Raw genomic sequence first — 21047 nt, forward strand, 5'->3', positions numbered from 1 at the left:
TGATAAATGTAATAATTTACTAAGAACAAGTCAGTTAAATTACAGATAAAAACGAAAATATGGCTCCTCAAATTTGGCCTATATGCAACTGTATGTAAACAAAAACAACAGTGCAAAGTTTCTGAAACAACTTACACTTTACACTCCTTTCCAGAAATTTGAGTTAAATAATGAAGAGGTACACTACAGTTAAATTGCTGGAGAGAGCAAAGAACAATTAAACGGAATTCTATAGATTTTCTGCAGCAAAACGTAAACAGAAAATACGACCATAACCCGACTGTACGATATTTTCACATTTTCTGCTATATTACTTAAAGAAAAATGAAACCTTTAATGGTACGCTTAAAAAGCACAGTAATACACCTATTTATCACATAATCAGTAATAAATTAATATTATTGTAATCTAAAATGACTTATCTTCACAGGAACATGAAAACTCGCGCTAGTTGCCTGGCTGCAGGGCTGCCAGATTATTTTGTTCAGCTATGTGTTTGGAATAATAACCAAAGTTTATTGTTCAGTTATTTTCCTTTGTGTACAACTGTTGTAATTTGTCTATAGTTCATTACTTATCTTAGTTGAATAATCTTACATTGCATTTGTTTTATTCCTAATCAACAAAGGAATAAACTTACAAAACACACGTTCAACCAATACTGGAGTACTGCTCATCAGTCTGTGATCCGTGGCACATAGGATCGATCAAGGAAATAGAGAAGGTCAAAAGAGGAGCAGTATGTTTTCTTAAAGGTTTATTCATAAGTACAAAAGGGTCATGAAGATTCTCAGTCAAATTCAGTGGCAGATTCTTAATAAGAGGCATTCTGCATCATGGCAGGGTCTACTGTTAAATTTCTGAGAATGTACATTCCTAGAAGCATCAACCAATATATTGTTTCCTCCTACATATATGTCATGAAAAGACAACAATGATAAAATTAAAGAGATTCAAGTCCACATGGAGGCTCACCAGGAATCTTTCTTCCCAAAAGTCACATGCTACTGGAACAGGGAAAGGGGAAAGTGACAGGTACACAAAGTACCCTCTGCAAGACCAGGGTTGCCACAAGTTTCTCCAAGTGAAATTCCCCGATATTTCCCTGATTTCCAGGTAAGATAAAGATCTCAAGGGTGAATAAATACATAAGATGATAAAAAATGTAAGGAATTCCGTATTTATAAACGTATGAGCACAAATCTTATGTAGTAACATCAAAATCTTTTGTAATAAACTATTTAGATGGAAAAGCAAGCCAAATGGTATGTGTGTTTCACTAAAACCACTGATATTATTTTATTTCAATAAAATAAAACACATTTGGTGACAAAAATATGCATTCCCTTGACGTCGCAAGACAGATTTAAAATACTTCATTGATTTCAGAAATAATCTCAGAGAAAAGTAGGTCTCCTGCACAAAATGTATAAGGTGGGAAAGGGTTGTGTAAACCAACAGTATAGGTGACCGCCCATAAAATGTTGGTTCTAGTATGTTCATCATTGTCAGTTATTACACACTGTGTTATGCCTATTATTTTAATCATATTGTGTGTCCGCCTGCTTAGCTGAGTGGTAACGTGTTTGCCTACCATGTAGTGGGCCCGGATTCGATTCCTAGCTGGATTGGAGATTTTCTCCACTTGTGGACTGTGTGTTGTGCTGTCCTCATCTTTATTTCATGATCACCGACACGTAAATCAGCCATTGTTGTGTCTCCTGAATGAAGACTTGCAACCCGGTGGCCAAATTTCCCTGGATGGGGCATCCTGGCTGTCAATGCCACATGATCATTTCACTAAACAGGCATTGTGTGATTTTTCTTTCAAGAAATATATAAGTACACAGCATACAAACTGCCAACAACTGCCACAATTTTCTTCTTCTTATCTTCCATACTTTCTGATTTATGGACTACTTTCAAAGTGCCACAATGTACTACAATATATAAAATGTCTATAAAACGCCACACTGTACAATGTACTTGTGGTAAGACAGTAACAATTCCTGAAATCAATCATCTGTGGCCTCTGGCTTGCAGAGGAACACCACAGTCCTGGTTCCATGATGAAAATCTGCCACATTATGCAACACACAGACAGACCCAGCCTGTGGGCAGATTGGTGCACTAGATCCGATGGGCAGGGCGTGCACATTAGTGGGAAATGACGGGCTTCAGATTGGCTGGCCCGATCCATTAAGAGATACCCACAGAAATGGACTGCAGTTTTGGCCTGTTGTGGAAGTCCACTCACGTGGCCAGTTATTCACGTGTCACAAGCACCATGTTGATAAAATGAGACAGTGGTGATCAATCCAAACAACAGATAACTTGTGCGAATACTCTGAGAACCAATACTAATGAGAACATTTATGTATTTATTTCGTTAACAGTACAGAGCAACCCACCACCTTGACCTTGAAAGGTAAGTTGGGTCAGATGGTTCTAAATCTAACAGCAAAGACTTCTCATTGTTACAATCTTATTGGTATACAGTTGTAAATGCTTTTTTTAAAAATAATATAAGGAACATAATACGTAAAGATTTCTCTAAGGTTACAGCGAACTGTAAGCTTAACATTTGTTAAAATTGCTCAATATAATTTGTTTCTGCCTAGTTGATGAGAATATAACTTACATAATACAAATGTCAAAGAAAAATAATGAAAATAGGTAGCAACTCACCATAAAGATGGTTGCTGAGCCACAGACAGGCACGTAGAAAAAACTATCACACTCTCACAACTAAGTTTTCGGCAATAGCCTTTGTCAAAAAACGAGAGCACAACACTTCCACATAATCACTCAGACACAACTCATGCACATGTGACCGTAATCTCCACATGCTGCGTCAATAGTCTTTGACAATCGGATCCAAACAAATCACTCTTCGTGCCTCCCTGCCTCTCCTCGGCAGTTGTTAGGCTAGCAACAAGAATTGGTGACAGCACTGACTGCAAACTGAGGGGAATGGTAAGAAGGGCACAAGCAGTAAGACTGAGGGTACAGGGAAGCAGTGCACGTACTCAGTTGTGCCCAGCCAGTGACAATTCGTGACATATCAGTAAACAAACCATTTCATCTACTGAGACAAAAATAAGTTTTTTCCAGTTTTTATTTTTATTTATTTTTTTCAAATTTCCCTGACATGTTTCAAATTTCCTGATATTCCCGGATTTCCAGAAAGTGTGACAACCCTGCAGACACTATAAGGTGGCTTGTGGATGTAGACACTCTTCTGACCCAGCTATCATAAATGCAGCCAGCCTGCAAACCAGTGATCCTCCCTTATGAGCTGAGCATCAAATTGCCTTCATTTTGTCCCCATCTGCATGAGAACTCTGCCATCACCTCACGGCCTGAAGCATGAACTGAGGTCGTCCCAGCTTTTTGCCACTCCCAATGTCATCAGACAATGGACCAGCCATCAGCACAGGGTTTGTCATCTGGATACCACCGCTATCACCTACTAGGTTCATTACCAGCTTGCTTTACTCTGGCCACCCAAGCTGGGACATGGTCTCGCCACCCTGACTCAGCAACAGAAGGCCACTCACTACCGGACTGCCTCCTCGATAAATGCTGAAAGCAGCACATTCACATTACTGATCTTGGATGCGGCAATCATTGCCCACTGCTTTCTGTCTGTTTAGCGTGGGTGTGTTGTACTACATTTGTTTACTTTTAACAATAATGAACTACATCAACATTTGGTTGCCTTCATCGTCTATGCTTCCATCCACCCCCAGTAGAGAACCACCTCCCCTCTGCAGTCTCCCCAACACCATTACAACTGCATATATGTATTACTTCTGTTAATGTGGGAGCACTGACTGTGACTAAAGCTTTTCTCAGAGTACAGCACAATAAATCGAGAAAACAGGTGGTTCGAGGGCCTTATGTTGTCTTTCTGTCTACATATGTGCAAGTCTACTACATCTACATATATACTCCGCAATCCACCATACGGTGCGTGGCGGAGGGTACCTTGTACCACAACTAGCATCTTCGCTCCCTGTTCCACTCCCAAACAGAACGAGGGAAAAATGACTGTCTATATGCCTCTGTACGAGCCCTAATCTCTCTTATCTTATCTTTGTAAAATTGTACTGCAGTCAGCCTTAAATGCTGGTTCTCTAAATTTCATCAGTAGCGATTCACGAAAAGAACACCTCCTTTCCTCCAGAGACTCCCACCAGAGTTCCTGAAGCATTTCCGTAACACTCGCGTGATGATCAAACCTACCAGTAACAAATCTAGCAGCCCGCCTTTGAATTGCTTCTGTCCTCCCTCAAACCGACCTGATAGGGATCCCAAATGCTCGAGCCTTACTCAAGAATACGTCGTATTAGTGTTTTATAAGCGGACTCCTTCACAGATGGATGAACCACATCTTCCCAAAATTCTACCAATGAACCGAAGACGACTATCCGCCTTCCCCACAACTGCCATTACATGCTTATCCCACTTCATATTGCTCTGCAATGTTATGCCCAACTATTTAATCGATGTGATTGTGTCGAGCGCTACACTACTAATAGAGTATTCAAACATTACGGGATTCTTTTTCCTATTCATCTGCATTAATTTACATTTATCTATATTTAGAGTTAGCTGCCATTCTTTACACCAGTCACAAATCCTGTCCAAGTCATCTTGTATCCTCCTACAGTCACTCAACGATGACGCCTTCCCATACACCACAGCATCATCGGCAAACAGCTGCACATTGCTATCCACCCTACCCAAAAGATCATTTATGTACATAGAAAACAACAGCGGACCTACCACACTTCCCTGGGGCACTCCAGATGATACCCTACCTCTGATGAACACTCACCATCGAGGACAACATACTGGGTTCTATTACTTAACAAGTCTCCGAGCCACTCACATACTTGGGAACCAATCCCATATGCTTGTACCTTAGTTAGGAGTCTGCAGTGGGGCACCGAGTCAAAAACTTTCCGGAAGTCAAGAAATATGGCATCCGTCTGATACCCTTCATCCATGGTTCAAAAGATATCATGTGAAAAAAGGGCGAGTTATGTTTCACAGGAGCGATGCTTTCTAAATCCATGCTGATGTATGGACAGCAACTTCTCTGTCTCAAGGAAATTCATTATATTCGAACTGAGAATATGTTCGAGAATCCTGCAACAAACCGATGTTGAGGATATTGATCTGTAATTTTGAGGATCTGTGATTCTACCCTTCTTATATACAGGCATCACCTGCGGTTTTTTCCAGTCGCTCGGGACTTTACGTTGGGCAAGAGATTCGCGATAAATGCAAGCTAAGTAAGGAGCCAATGCAGTAGAGTACTCTCTAAGTTACTTCAAATCCCCGAATTTTCTTCAAAAAAAGTTGGAAAATTCCTGCTCCGAGCAGGGTCATTACCTGAGCAGTTCACATTGAGGCATCATGTCCTGTACAATGGTCACTGAAGCATGCAAGAGATTATGGTAATAACAGACTGATGGTGTTTACCAGCTCGCAGCTCAAGAATACCAGATTTGCTATGCCTGTACCCAATCATCACTGACTAAATCCCCATGGGGAGTGTAAAGGACAATCAGAAGTTAGTTGCAACAGGGAAAGGGAAACAATATTGCATAGTCTTGTGACCCTGTATTCACCAGTGATGTACTCACAGAGGAGTTGTACGCCCTCTGAGGGCTCCATGAGTTACAGGTGGTGGCTCAGCAATCATAGATCAGGATGGCTCTCCATCACTTTTTGTGTTTGAAGTAACCCTTACTATCACTATGGCAAAAAGGGGATGCCATGTTCCACTAGTTAGATGTCTAATTAAAACTTTCCCGAGTGCAAATACTTTCCACATCTATGTTTTTCTATTTTGTGCACCCAACAGGCCTGGAAATTGACTTTTTCCATGAAATTATGATAAATAGGGTAAATGATCACTGGAACATATAACTAACTGTGGATATTACTGAAATGCGATCGACCTCACAGTGCCGAACTCTCTCTCCTTAAAATACAATTTCCCTCAGGTCAAAGAAAATTAATCTCTGATTCAGAATCTTCAAATAAATCCAGAATGAGATTTCCACTCTGCAGCGGAGTGTGCGCTGATATGAAACTTCCTGGCAGATTAAAACTGTGTGCCCGACCGAGACTCGAACTCGGGACCTTTGCCTCTCGCGGGCAAGTGCTCTACCAACTGAGCTACCGAAGCACGACTCACGTCCGGTACACACAGCTTGTAGAGCACTTGCCCGCGATAGGCAAAGGTCCCGAGTTCGAGTCTCGGTCGGGCACACAGTTTTAATCTGCCAGGAAGTTTCATATCAGCGCACACTCCGCTGCAGAGTGGAAATCTCATTCTGGAAACATCCCCCAGGCTGTGGCTAAGCCATGTCTCCGCAATATCCTTTCTTTCAGGAGTGCTAGTTCTGCAAGGTTCGCAGGAGAGCTTCTGTAAAGTTTGGAAGGTAGGAGACGAGGTACTGGCAGAAGTAAAGCTGTGTGTACCGGACGTGAGTCGTGCTTCGGTAGCTCAGTTGGTAGAGCACTTGCCCGCGAAAGGCAAAGGTCCCGAGTTCGAGTCTCGGTCGGGCACACAGTTTTAATCTGCCAGGAAGCTTCAAATAAATGTTGACAATTATTACCACATCCTCTTCATCTTTCATCATTTTATTTTATTTATTTATTTATTGTTCTGTGGGACCAAATTAAGGAGAAGTCTCCATGGTCACAGAACGAGTCAATACATGAAATTATAACACGATAGTAGAAACAGATAAAATGAAATATAAGTAACATATTCAGGCAACAAATCGTAAGTTTAAATAAAGAAAATCAACAATGTAAGGAATTTGCTTAATTTTTCAGCTCTTCCAGGAGCTCCGCGACAGAATAGAAGGAGCGAGCCATGAGCAAACGCTTCAGTTTGGACTTAAAAGTGTTTGGGCTGCTGCTAAGATTTTTGAGTTCTTGTGGTAGCTTATTGAAAATGGATTTAGCAGAATACTGCACTCCTTTCTGCACAAGAGTCAAGGAAGTGCATTCCACATGTAGATTTGATTTCTGCCTACTATTAACTGAGTGAAAGCTGCTAACTCTTGGGAATAAGCTAATATTGCTAACAACAAACGACATTAAAGAAAATATATACTGTGAGGGCAATGTCAGAATTCCCAGACTATTGAATAGGGGTCGACAAGAGGTTCTCGAACTTACACCACACATAGCTCGAACAGCCCATTTTTGAGCCAAAAATATCCTTTTCGAATCAGAAGAACTACCACAAAAAATAATACCATATGACATAAGCATATGAAAATATGCGAAGTAGACTACTTTTCGTGTTGTACTGTCACTTATTTCAGATACTGTTCTAATGGTAAATAAAGCAGCATTTAGTTTCTGAACAAGATCCTGAACATGGGCTTTCCACAACAGCTTACTATCTATCAGAACACCTAGGAACTTGAACTGATCCGTCTCGCTTATAATATGCCCATTCTGTCTGATCAAAATATCGGTTCTTGTTGAATTGTGAGTTAGAAACTATAAAAACTGAGTCTTACTGTGATTTAGCATCAAATTATTTTCCACAAGACACAAACTTATTTCATGAACTACATCATTTGATACTGTTTCAATATTACACACAAGATCCTTCACTACCAAGCTGGTGTCATCAGCAAACAGAAATATTTTTGAATCACCTGTAATACTAGAAGGCATATCATTTATATAAATAAGAAACAGCAGTGGCCCCAGCACCGACCCTTGGGGAACGCCCCACTTAACAGTGCCCCACTGGGACTGAACATCACTACCACTCTCAATATTGCAGAGAATCACCTTCCGCTTTCTGTTCTTAAAGTAAGAAGTGAACCAATTGTAAACTACTCCCCTTACTCCATAATGGTCCAACTTCTGCAGTAATATTTTGTGGTCAATACAGTCAAAAGCCTTCGTTAAATTAAAGAAAACACCTAGCGTTCACAACCTTTTATTTAATCCGTCCAAAACCTCACAGAGAAAAGAGAATATAGCATTTTCAGTTGTTAAACCATTTCTAAAACCAAACTGTACATTTGACAGCAAATTATGTGAATTTAAATGTTCCAGTAACCTTGTATATACAACCCTCTTGATAACTTTAGCAAACACCAATGGCATAGAAATAGGTCTATAATTGTCAACATTATCCCTGTCTCCCTTTTTATAAAGTGGCTTCACTATCGAGTACTTTAACCCTTTCAGACCTGGTGGTCACAATTGTGTACATAAAGTTTGTTCACTAATATTTCGCTGACAAGAAATGTCAGGTGCATCCAAACCCACAGTGCACATTTGTATGTGTTTCTTTTAGCCATGCTCCAGCAGCTGCTGCTGTCTTGTGAGCAGTCTGTGAACCACATAGTAAAATATACCCTCTGGTGTTGTCTCTCTGTGGGAAGCCATTACTCGTTGACTTTATTGCTATAACAGTCACGTTCTGGGTTTTGTTCATGAATGTTTCGTGTGGTTTCCTTCTTTTGGAAACATTAGACATTCTTTCAGTGGAATTTTCAGCAGTTTCATTCAGTTGATATTTGTGTTATGTATCAGGTAATTTTAATGTACACATTTGTGTACAACAGTTCCTTAATGGTGTAAAATAGGAACAATAGCCTAAAATGTGTCTCAGCTGTATTTGCACGGCTATGGTAGCTATGTGTAGTAATTTTTCTATTAATTTCAGTATCAGCAGCAAGGAAGAGAATAACTAACCTGTACATATAATTTTATTTTATATTGCTGGCTTTTGACTTACAAATATAGATAAGGCATATCTTTCTGTGGAGAAAGATTGGTACTACATTATGGATATAATTGAAAATGGTGACATTTCTGACACTAGTTTGAATGGAAATGAGGATGACAGTGTACCACCTATTGAAAGGCAAGCTCCACAAATAACGAAACGTGTTGGAGCAGATAAAGTGGGCGTGAATGACGTATGGAGAGACAGACACCATATCTGAAGATGAGGATGATGGAGAGGTGGTGGATGCTGAAATGAACTTTTTATGCAATGAAAACAATCCAGAATTGAATAACCTGTGTGACAACATAATGGTGACATCTAAAGAATCCATAAAATGGAAACACAAGCCTCTAAGTACCATTGCAAAAACATACAAAGCTCCAAATTTTGAAAAATATGTCTTGTGTTCTCCAATACAATACTTTAAAATATACATACCAGATGATTTGTTCACTAGCATCGCAGCACATACTAATATTTATGCATTACATGAAGGCAAATCCTCATTCAAGCAGACAACTCCTCAAGAACTAGTGGTGCTATTTGGTTTGCATATGCTGACTGGCACCTTGAAATTTCCCAGATTACGAATGTATTGGGATACAAGTCTAAAGGTAAATGTGTTTTGGGAAAACATGTCACGAGTCAGATTTTTAGAATTATGAACAAATTTACACTTGGTGAACAATCTGGAGAAGCCACCTGAAAATGAAGATAAATTTTACAAAGTTAGGCCAATTTACTCAGCCAATCGAAAACGCTGCAGTGAACTTCCTATAGAAGAAAATGTTTGTGTCAATGAAGGAATTATTCCTTTCACTGAAAAGTTTTCTGTAAAGCAGTATGTCAAGGGGAAACCAAGCCCATGGAGAATCAAAGTCTTAATGTTGTGTGGAAAAAGTGGAATAGTGCATGATTTCCTTTTATATCAAGATGCTGCTACTGAACTAAATACTGCATACTGTAAAAAAACTGGATTAGGTACTGCTGTTGTTTTAGGATTTTCTGTTCCACTCTCAAAAGGTAAAGGTTATAAATTATACTTTGACAGCTTCTTTTCATCTTATCATCTGTTTCAAGTTTTGAAATCTCAAGGCATCAATGCAGCAGGTATTGTCAGTCAAAACAGATTTGGAAAGAACTTACCTTTTTCAGATGATAAAAAAATAATGAAACAAACCAGAGGTTTCTGTGAATAAATCATTAGTGCTGAGTACAGTATCATGTGTTAGTGGTTAGACAATAGGCCAGTTGTATTGTGTTCAAACTTCGTTGGTGAAGGCTCTGTGGATGAAGTTGAATATTGGGACAAAAACACCATAAATATGTGAAAGTAGAAAGTCCTGAAATAGTGAAAAGATATAATCTTGCAATGGGTGGTGTTGATCTATTTGATCAATTGATAAGCTATTACAGAGTTCTCATCAGATCTCAAAAATGGCCTTTGCGTATGATTTTACATGCTGTTGACTTTGCCATTGTGCAAAGTTGGTTGGAATACAGACGAGATGCAGACAACCTGTCTATCCCAAAGAAGAAGCAAATGGACCTTCTTTCCTTTCATATCAGGGTAGCAGATGGATTGATACTGTGCCAGAAGAAAGTGACTGAAAAGAAGAGGGGGCGTCCGTCTGATGAAGGACTAGCTTCAGACATGAGAGTCATACCAAGAAAAAGAGGAGAATTACGACCAGCTACAGAGATACAGTCTGATTCCATTGACCACTTGCCTTTTCATGAGGTAGGAGCTCCAAGTCGCTGCAAATTTCCAAAATGTACAGGGCGTTCTAGAATTCAGTGCAGAAAATGTAAAGTACATTTGTGTCTTCAAAAGGACAGACATTGTTTTTGCAGTTTCATACGAAACCTTAAAATCAGTGTGCTGACCATTGTTGTTTAAATAAGAACTGTAATTTGGAATTATTTTTATTGTTTCTTCTGTTTTAAAGTGAAATAAAGAGTGGCATGCTTGATCCATAGTGTTAACCTCCTTAATGTATGACATGAAGCTCAAGACCTGATTAACACAATTGTGTACATTAAGTACCTAGAAAACTAGAGATCATATGAAATTTTTTCTTACAAAAATGTTGTCTGGAGATTAACCTGAATGTACAAATGATGTCAGATATTTTTTTAATAAGTAAATAAAAAAATCAGGTCTGAAAGGGTTAATCGGTCAGGAAACCGACCACTCCTAAAGGAAAAGTTACAGATATGGCTAAGTACTGGGCTAACATACATAGAACAATACTTCAGTATTCTGCTAGATACCCCGTCATATCCATGAGAGTTCTTGGTCTTTAGTGATTTAATTATTAACTCAATGTTTAAATATGATCTTTTGTAACAACATGACAAAAATTATTTAAAAATAATAATGTAATGTATCAGCTGAAACTAAAGAAAAGAGATGACAGAATGACATCTGTGAGATACTAGTAACAAAAAGAATGGAAAAAATGGAAATGTTCTCGAGGAGTTAACATTATGAGCTATTTACGCTACAAATAAAAGAAACAAAAAGTATATTTTCCAAAAATCACACCTAGCGAAAATACAGGACGATCGCACAAAAAATAACACACAAAATGTCTGTCAGACCTTCAAGAACAACATAAATAGTCTTCAAGCACCAAGTTTTTGCTTCAGTGATCTAAATGATAAAACTGACCACACACATCCCCAAGAACTGTGAAGTACTTCTGCAAAACATTTCAAAGACCTTCTGAACTGTTGAGAACAAAATCATAAATTAGGAAAGTAATAAAAAACAGTGAGGAAGACACTTTTAACAGGTGAAATTTTAAAATAGTCTATATGAAAAATTGTTGAAGATATACAAATAATCTTAAAAGAAATTTAGGAAAACATAGCCTTCTCAACATTATTGAACAAAATTATTTAATTGGATACATCAAAAATCTACTCACCAAGCAGTAGCAGAACACACACATAAAAGACTGTTGTAATTGGCAAGCTTTTGGAGCCAGGTGCTGCTCTTTCAGGAGAAGCATTGAAGGGGAAGGAAGGGGGTGAAGGAAAAGGACTGGACAGGTCTAGGAAAAAGGGGTGTATTTCGGGAAACTCACCCAGAACTGTGGGTCAGGGGTGACTTACCTTACAGGATGAGAGGGAATGAATGATTGCTGGGGAATCCATAGGATGAGATTTGAAAACCTGAGAGCTTTAAGGTGGAAGACACAGTAATATGCAGACAGATATTACTGCTTAAACATCATGCACAAGAGAAAAGCAGTCTCAGGCATTCAAATCTCGTTCGATACAGTCCCCAACAATCGGTCTTTCCTTCTCACACCGTAGGGTAAGTCTCCCCTGACTCACGTTTCTGGGTGACTTTCCTGAAATCTACCCCTTTTTCATAGACCTCTCCAGTCCTGTTCCTTCACCCTTTTTCCTTCCCCTTCAACCCTTCTGCCTGAAGAAGGAGCCACTGGCCCCACAAGCTTGCCAATTACAACCATCTTTTATGTGTGTGTTCTGCTGCTGCTTGGTGAGTAGATTTTTTTCTCTCTCCAATTTGTCAATAACTGATTGTTTCCGTTATTATTGAACAAGGTATTTATACATGACAGTCAACTAAATGGATATCACTGTGTGTTTAGATGTGTGTGTTTAGATAGTGTACATCCTGTTTCGAAGAGATTTTCAAACTGACGTCCACAATTTGTAATATATACATACTCCAGATATAGTAACATTCATTAACTGTATAAAAGGTTTTGACTCTGTTGACACAGAAACCTGAGAAAAGTCATCTGTATGTGTGGAGTCAAGTTTAAGTTGAAAAACTTAAACCTCAAAATTTACGGGTAGGGCATTTGACATTTCAAAATAAATACACTCCTTTTCAATAGTATCTTGGAACAAATTGTGATAATTTGGAACAAAAATTTTATGGACCACAATGGCTAGCTTAAGAATCTCTGGAGTGAAACACATTTTACAACAAATACGAAGAATGTGTATTTCCAACATGATGTTGGGACAGCACCAACAACTTCGATAATAAATTCTTTGTTGTAATTCTGTCACAGTTGTGTTTTATCACACTGGCAACTAATTTCAAATTACCAAGTTCATTTTCAAACCAGTTTCATTAAAGCTGCATTGGTTAGGTGACAGTTAATACACACACAGGTGATATACAAGATACTTAGTCACATGGAATACCAACCTATTTGACAATGTAGATGTATATTAAAATAAAGTACTATAACACGCTGGTGAAATCTGAATGCCTATCGTCTACGCTCGTGAATGCTTAAGTATTAGAATGAAAATTTATGTAAGGAATATATTACATCCGCTATATAAATTCAGAATTTTTTAAATTAAAAAGGAACAACAAAATTTATCAGAACATAGAAAAGTCAGAAATGCTGACGAAGAGGAAACATTGGAAATATGACAATTGACGAACAGCAAGACTCTTAAATATTTATGGTGAAAAAATCAGTCCACAAACACTTGAATTCAATAGTCAAGAAAGACTTACAATGAAACAACATATGGCAAGCATGAGTAATGGAAAAGGAAATGTTCAGGAGCAAAGTTTCAAAAACAGAAGGTCTCTAATGAGGTCCAAACTGAGGAGCAATTGGTCGACATTTCATTAATTGAGTCATCCTAAAGACATATTTATGTATGAGTTACCAATTTTTCAGAATTTGTCTAACTGATCTGATTTACATGACACATAGATACTAGGCCTACATTGGCAAGTAGAAAATCTGCATCTCACACCACATCATAAAGTAATCTTCATCAAAGCAGAACCGCCTGCCAGTCTCTTAGCACTTTCATACACGAATGAGTCTGGGAACTCATTTACGAAACTATGAGTAGACTAGGAAAGCAGTACAATACACTATGCAATATATTCTAGAAACAAAAGCTGATTTTTCTGTATATGAATACCTATCCTACTTCCTTGCTTAGCTTGTCAGGAAACAATTCTTAGATGTCTGTGTTCCTGAACCTAACACATTAACACGAAGAACTAGTCCACGTTGACTTGTTGACATTTCCATCGAAGTACCAATGTACTGTTTCATACTCTTTTCAAACGTGATAGGAAAATACTATATGAAACACCTACTTAAACAATACTAGCTCTTTTTTCAGGTAAATCATAATTACAGTAGATGCATGTTGAGCAGATAGTTTCCAATACAATACTAGCAAAAAATATTATATTTTATGTACCTTGCTCCATTTTTCTCTCCAGTTTGCAGTACAATCAGACCACCATCTCATCGTCTTTTCCATCTGGGTTGCGCGAGCTCTTGCTTCCTCCAATTCTCTCTGCCGTAATGCCTTTAAATGCAAAAATAAATGAGGCTAAACCGTCAACTTCATCATGTACTGTTGTACTGTACCATGCAGCAGTTGACAAGAATACGTACCTCCTTGGCTTCCCATTCGGCGTCGGCATATCTGCTTGATGTTAATGAAGCTGTATCGTGATCGCTCCTCCCGTGCCGCCTAGACGACGTGCCACTGGAGCTACTCTGTGCCATATTTTCTTTTTTATTTAGTAACCCAATGACTGCAGTAATAATGCACTTAATAATTCATTGTTCTGCTGTCATGTTATAAAATCAAGTATGCAACAATTATCGCAGGCAGTGAAAATCCTTCCACATAAAGCTGAATTACAGTTTTTGAAAATAACACTCACATATGATTACATGACATTTCAACAAAACACATTTGTTATGCAGCACAGACTCCTACGCGAAAACATTGGTCTACATCTCTGGCGACACTGACAGATGCAAAGATACTACTGTCATTGCCGTTGGCGGCGGATGACTATCTTTCACACGGAGATCGATAATATTTCAAAGACCTTAACATAAGAAAAATCGGAGCGACAACATTTGTATTTTGTATCCAATATCCAGTGACAGGCCGAGAGAATTCTGCACGTGGGGTGTTGTATTGTCTCTCGACTAGAGAGCTGCTTTTTATTTGCTTGTGAAACTGTTATAAACAGCCTTGCAGGCTCTGAAAATGAAGCTATTAACTCATAACTTGTTGACATCGCGGTGTATGAAAGGCGTAACTGTAGGTTATCCTCTCGGAATAGTGGTAAGTTAATCTATCGTAATTTAAATGACAGCAGCTTTTGAATACTTAATTGTGTGGATATTTGATCAGCTCACAACAAATTTTTCTTCGTTCAAGGCTAAGGACATTAAAATTCTAGAATCTGAATTTAATTCAGAATTTGTGACCCGGCTCATACCGAAGTTGGACTGGAATACGCTGTGGCATGCAGCCGACAGCGTAAGTACTCTCATAAGCCGAACATCAATTAAATTTATATACATTATGTTATCTTTAACCGTTAACTACTACGGACGTTGTAGGAATATAGGTACTATGGAGGGCCTCTCAGACCAACTTTTTGTTTTTTATGTACTATGTACGAAACCGTTGAATATTCTTTTCATGACATCCCGTCGTCATTACACTTATTAGAAGTAGATTGTGTGGAAATTTATATGTTTTTAAACAATGCAGGATTTAAAACATTTATATGCATAAAACACAACAAAATTTGCAGTATATTCTTAATTTGTGTGTTACAAAAATAACAGTAAGCCTAGATAGTTAGCTCTCTACTCGCTCACAGATTATCATCAGAGAGAGATTACAGAATTGCAATATAAATAGTTGGAAAAACACGATTCGTTTGAGTAATTGTAATCAAAGTAAGTTTCGAGTTTAGTGCTTGTCATGTCAATATAGAGTGACTATTGCGTTCCATAATTCAATAAAGAGAGAAACTTTGCCATATTTTACTTTCAAGAGAAAATGTAAGAGCTACTTACCAAGTATAATGAGTCCCTGAGTCTGTTTTTTCGATGTCTGAAGCACATTTTGTATGCAAATTATACTTCTAATATTGTCACTCACCTCTCGTCGCAAGTGTTCAATAAAAAGTCTGTTTCATATGAGACTCAGAAAGATCTCTTGCTTGAGTCTCCCTGACGATCAGTCTTGTCATTACTTCTGGCTTTGCATAATCTTCATGTATCACATAAGAATTCGCACCACAAGCAGCATCCACTAATGTGAAAAAAATGACCAAAGCCCAACTTCTTGGGGGTGACTTGATGAATAAGGTGCACACCTCTGGTGGACACAGTCCACACCAGATTTTCTTGTGTTATAAAACAGGATGAGCTCAGGTTTTTCTGATTCAGGATCATTGTTTGTTGCATGGTGCACAGAAGAAAACAGTATTGCAGCTTTGGACTTCTTGGGTATGAAGGAAATCACTGTCATGTCTCCTGTAAAACCATAAACAGTTGTCTTCACATCTTGTTTCTTATTAGGTAGAAGCTGCTGAGGTATCTCTTTTTTTGTTTATTTTCACCGTACTGATGTATGTGAGGCCTTTTTTCCGTGGTTCATTGGCTAGTTCTACTGACGGATACCAGTTGTCACCTGTAATATTTCTCCATGTGTGTTCAGTAGGTTTCACCAGTCGAAGAACAACCTGTGTGGGATACTGTGACCTTTCTTATACAAAGGATGTGACCATTACTGTCTTTTCAGGAATTTTTAGATTTGTCCATAGAATGATTTCGTCTAGAATATCTTTGGTGACGAACAGTTTCCATACATGCAAAACCAAAGGCTTTTCTCAAAGACTTTTTGCAGACTGTCACAGCCCAGGAAGCTGCAAGTCAATATTGCGGTGCCTTGTTCTTACGTTAGGTGGTGTCTGCTGTTCCTCCCAGTGAAAACATCTGTTCTTACTGAAGAAGTAAATTCTCCATCTGGTCATTCCATGTCAAAACACACAGTAATTCAAGGATTTGTAGCCCTCTACCTCAGATATTCACAAAACTTTGCTCGTTTGCTCATGCTTACAACACAGGAACACGTGCAAAATTTTTCTGGTCTCAAACTATAACTTTATTTTATATCGAATTTTAAATGTAGTAACTGGGCTTTGAAAGAATGTCAATGCAAAATGGTACTTATCTACATAAATGCCCATAAGTCAGGTGTTTATGGAGCTTTCAATTTGGATTTGTTTTTTTTTTTTTCAGAAGTAAGGCGTATAATTAACAGGTATCCAGTTATTGAAGCAGTAAATGTACAAAGATAGTTTAAAAAAATATATTAGTATATGTCAATTTTTGATTTCAGAAAAATTGCGAGAATGTGGGAAAGTGCTTATATCATATTTCTCCAACCTGCAGGGAACCTGATTTTGGTCTCAAAGAACCCCTAGATTGTAAGCTTTCTAATAAAATAAAAATTTTAATGGGTTTTCTACTAATGGACATGCACAGATTAAATCAAAATATTTTTTGCTGTAATGGAAAAGGGTCATTGTAAGGAAGTTCATCTATTCACTTTCACACTGCCTCAGATGCAGGGGTATCACATTAGCATATATTTAAGAATAACTCATTCTAGGCAGACAAGTTAACATTAGTGGAAATTTATTTCCTTTCACTTGACTAATTCAGTAATATTTTAAAGACTAAAATATATGTGATTTGTGTTGACCCAATCAACTGCTCATAGTGATAAAAAAAGTTCTTAGGCAGCAGTAGCTTGTTTGAAACCTTTATAGGCCTGAAAACAATGCAACAATTGCTGAAATTCATTGTTGAGAATAACTTACATGCAACAATTAGTCTATTTGGTCTCGGTTCCTCGTTACCTTTTTGAGAGATAGATTATAACTGTTTGTGGTGCGGCACCAATCATTGTATAAGGTATGTTTTAAGTGAATTAGTGCTCGGATAATTGCAGTGGAAAATGTGAATTCATGCACTGTTGGAAAGGACTATAAACACCATATCATTTGACAAGCTATACCTTTGTATAAACTCTACAAAAAATAGAAGAGCTGAGTTAAGACCAATGAGATTTGATATTGCTGCGATCCATTGTAAGCTTTCCATGAGATCAAGAAAGTGGTGCTGTATGTGGACATCATATGTACTATTACTTAAGTTTTTGAAAGTCGTCAAAGAATTTCTTGTGATCCTTTCAAGAACAACAGTTAAATTATCTTCGAGGTCAGTTTGCTTGTCTTTGTTGTGTAAAACCAGGCCAAAAAGTGTGCACATATGGTAAGATTTGTGAACAGAAAACTGACATCAGTGATAGAAATGAGTGATGCAGATGACCCAGAGGTGACATTTCACGAATAAGTACTAAAAAGTCAAAGTGCTGAGGATGCAAATAAATCTTTCCATGCTTTAGGGTGATCTCCCTTAGAACTTTACTCTGTTACAAATCACAGGAAGGCTTCTTGTGGCAAAAAGAGGGTAGAAAAAGTGAAGTATGTTTTGGAAAAAAAGTGTACTGGGCATTAGTTTGCAGTATTGAAGATTCTGACTGTAGAGAAGAAAAATTTGATCATAAAATTGCTAAGAAACCAAAGATTTTGATGCCATGATATTGTTAATGAAAGAAAAAATGGCTAATGTAAGAGTACTTAAAAAAATTCAAATTTTAACTTCAACCCCACCCTCTTGGTCAAAAGAAAACCATGTCAGAATTCAGTGTTAGTGAGTATGTGGTTTGACAAGTAAGGAAACAAAACAGAAATAGGTATCCTATCAATTCCTAAACAAAAAAGGGGAAAGTTATTGCTGATGAAGTGTAAAAGATTGTCACTGATTGTTACCAAAATGATGAATATACTTTAATGTTACCAGGAGGAAAAGACAGTTGGCTTTCAGAAGAATGTATATATGCAAAACAACACTTCCTTTGCAACTTAAGAGAACTGAACTCTTGTTCTAAATGGGAGAATCCAAACATTAACATTAGTCTTTCTAAATTATGGTGTACTTTAGCTGGTGCTGCCAGCACTCATTCAGTGTCAGAACTATTAAAACAAAATTAGCTTACGAAGATGGTGGTGATGATATTTAGTTCAGCCAGTGGATAAACACAGATCATTGGGCAGAATAGGTGAAGCAGTGTGCAACTGTTGGTAAAAAAATTACAGGCACTTGAACCACACTCATTTGTATCTGTCAGTCAAAATCATTAAAAAAAATTGAAAGAAAATCTAACCCCAGAAAATGTACGGTAATTCTGTTAATGGACTTTGCTGAAAACTACAGTTTAGTAATTCAGAATGAAATTGAGTTACCACTGGACAAGAAGCAGCTGTGCAATACATTCCGTGTGTGTTTACGTGGTAAATGAAGAAAGTAAATTGGCAATAGTGAACCACTGCTTTATAATTGATGAATGGAACATTATGTAGGATTTGTAAATGCTGTTCAGAAAGAAATGGTTAAGTGGCTTGCAAAGCGTTGCCCACAAGTAAAGAAACTGCATTATTTCACTGATAGATGTGCTGCTCAATGTAAGAATAGAAAAGGCTTTAAAAATATGTGAGAACACAAAAACGATTTCTCTATTTATGCTGAGCATCTCTTTTTTACTACTAGCCACGGTCTTTTCCTGTATGATGGTTTGGGAGGAACTATAAAATGTATATTGAGAAGAGCTAGTCTTCAACTAGCTGGTGGTGGACAAATAACAACTGCATCTGGTGTTTGATTTCTGCAAATTTGACAATTTATTTTGAGAAAATCAACGTAGATTTCGTATACAAAAACCTGGAAGAGATTTTCAACAACCTGCACAAAACCTGGTACCAGGAATTTTCACCATTACAACCCACTTACCCACATTCATGTGATTCTTTTAGAGATCAGAAGAATAACTTCGCCTTCCTTGATTCCCCCCCCCCCCCTTTCATTCAGTGCAAATGCCCTACAATGGACATGCACTCATCTTCAAAAATATTATTTTGTAGCAGCTGTATATGATGACAGATGGTACTTTGCCTTTGTCAGAAATGTCTGTGATGGAGACATTGAACTACTTTTTTTGCACCCACCTGGACCAGCAGTGTCATTCTTTTGGCCTGAGAAGGAAGAGTCTAGTTATGTGCCTTTGGAAAACACTTTATGTGCTGTTGGTGTACCTAAATCAACATCATTAGGCAGAATGTGTTGCTTCAATGAAAAAGATTTGAAGTTAAGACAATATAATTTGTCACAGTGGACTAAAAACAGAGATGTTAAGAAGTTTCATTGGTGGTTTCAGGAATCCTCACTGCTGAAAATGTACACTTTAAATTAACATTAGTGTTGTTAGAATAATTGTTGTTTAGAGATGCTAATTTGACACTCTAAATAAAGTTAACCTGTGTAGTGAAAATGTTTCAATTGAAGTTGTAACTTTTAGCTTTGTACTTTCACGAGGCAGTCTTACCATAGGTTGTCAGTTTACATAATCTTATTTGAATGATCTTCTGAACAATGATGTGACATATGTTCAATGAACATCCAATATCTATCAAAACTCATGGTGCACCATTTTTTTCTAATATTATCATAGTTTTGATAAAAATAAATCATGTATCAGCTGTCAGCAAGTGTTCTACATATTTAAAAATCATTGTTTGCACCACAACAGCGTAAGTTGATTTTTGTATTCTCATAAGAATAGTTATTATATTTTTTCCCGATAAAGATACATCCCTTCTGTGACATTTGAGGAAATGTGGCAGTAATGTGTTGAAAATAAGATACTTTCTATTATAATAATAATAATTTTTATTGTTTTTGTCTGAAGTAATGCAATCCAAATGACAAATTTCAGTTGCGGCATTTACATTTGTAAAAAAATTCCATTTTTTTCCCCTCAAACTACATGACGTTCGAGCAGAAACAGTGTGCTGACTATCGCAATGCAGAAAGCAACAAGTAGAAAAAGCTTCGTGAAAATCTAAAGCAGTGGGCGTCAGGTATGGACGATATTTATTATTATTATTTTCTTTACAACACAAAATATTGTGAGTTCAAATTTTTTGAGAGTCCATTCATAGACAACCTATTAATAATTTTATTACAATGTGTACTATCTTGGGTTTATGTAAGACTAATTATAAGTTCCCACCACCCTGGAGAAATGTGATACAAGCATCCTTCAATGTGTGTGTACTTTTTCGGGAAATTGGAAAGTGACTCACATTAATTTTTTGTATTGTTCTTTGTAATTTTACTGTATAAATAATTACATGCCTATTAAGTATGTGCTTCTCTTAACTTATGAAAAAAAATTCAAATCAAAAGCTTCATAAACACCTGAGTTAAGGGCATTTATGTAGATAAGTACCTTTTGTATTGACATTCTTGCAGAGTCCAGTTATCAGAATATCACTACA

At 37.5% G+C, this 21047-nt stretch overlaps 2 protein-coding genes across 5 annotated transcripts in view; one reads left to right on the top strand and one right to left on the bottom strand.

The window, feature by feature from the left end:
- Window positions 1-14581, bottom strand: part of LOC124794693 (coiled-coil domain-containing protein 102A) — a 158581-nt gene extending 144000 nt beyond the window's left edge. For 3 of the 4 annotated variants that reach the window (XR_007016597.1, XM_047258254.1, XM_047258253.1), the window contains exons 1-2: window positions 14221-14581; window positions 14021-14131 (exon numbers count right to left, since the gene is read on the bottom strand). Coding sequence is in view for 3 of the 4 variants with exons in the window: in XM_047258254.1 (XP_047114210.1) it covers window positions 14021-14131; window positions 14221-14334 (225 nt within the window). In the remaining variant the exon portion in view is untranslated. The remainder of the gene's footprint in view (window positions 1-14020; window positions 14132-14220) is intronic. The other variant, XM_047258251.1, reaches the window with a different exon arrangement.
- Window positions 14582-14648: 67 nt separating this feature from the next.
- LOC124794694 (multifunctional methyltransferase subunit TRM112-like protein) overlaps window positions 14649-21047 on the top strand; it is a 31332-nt gene continuing 24933 nt past the window's right edge. The window contains exons 1-2 of the mRNA XM_047258255.1: window positions 14649-14908; window positions 15005-15106. Coding sequence (XP_047114211.1) covers window positions 14831-14908; window positions 15005-15106 — 180 coding nt within the window. The 5' untranslated portion in view covers window positions 14649-14830. The remainder of the gene's footprint in view (window positions 14909-15004; window positions 15107-21047) is intronic.

Source organism: Schistocerca piceifrons, chromosome 4 (genome assembly GCF_021461385.2).
Source record: "Schistocerca piceifrons isolate TAMUIC-IGC-003096 chromosome 4, iqSchPice1.1, whole genome shotgun sequence".
NCBI lineage: Eukaryota > Metazoa > Arthropoda > Insecta > Orthoptera > Acrididae > Schistocerca > Schistocerca piceifrons.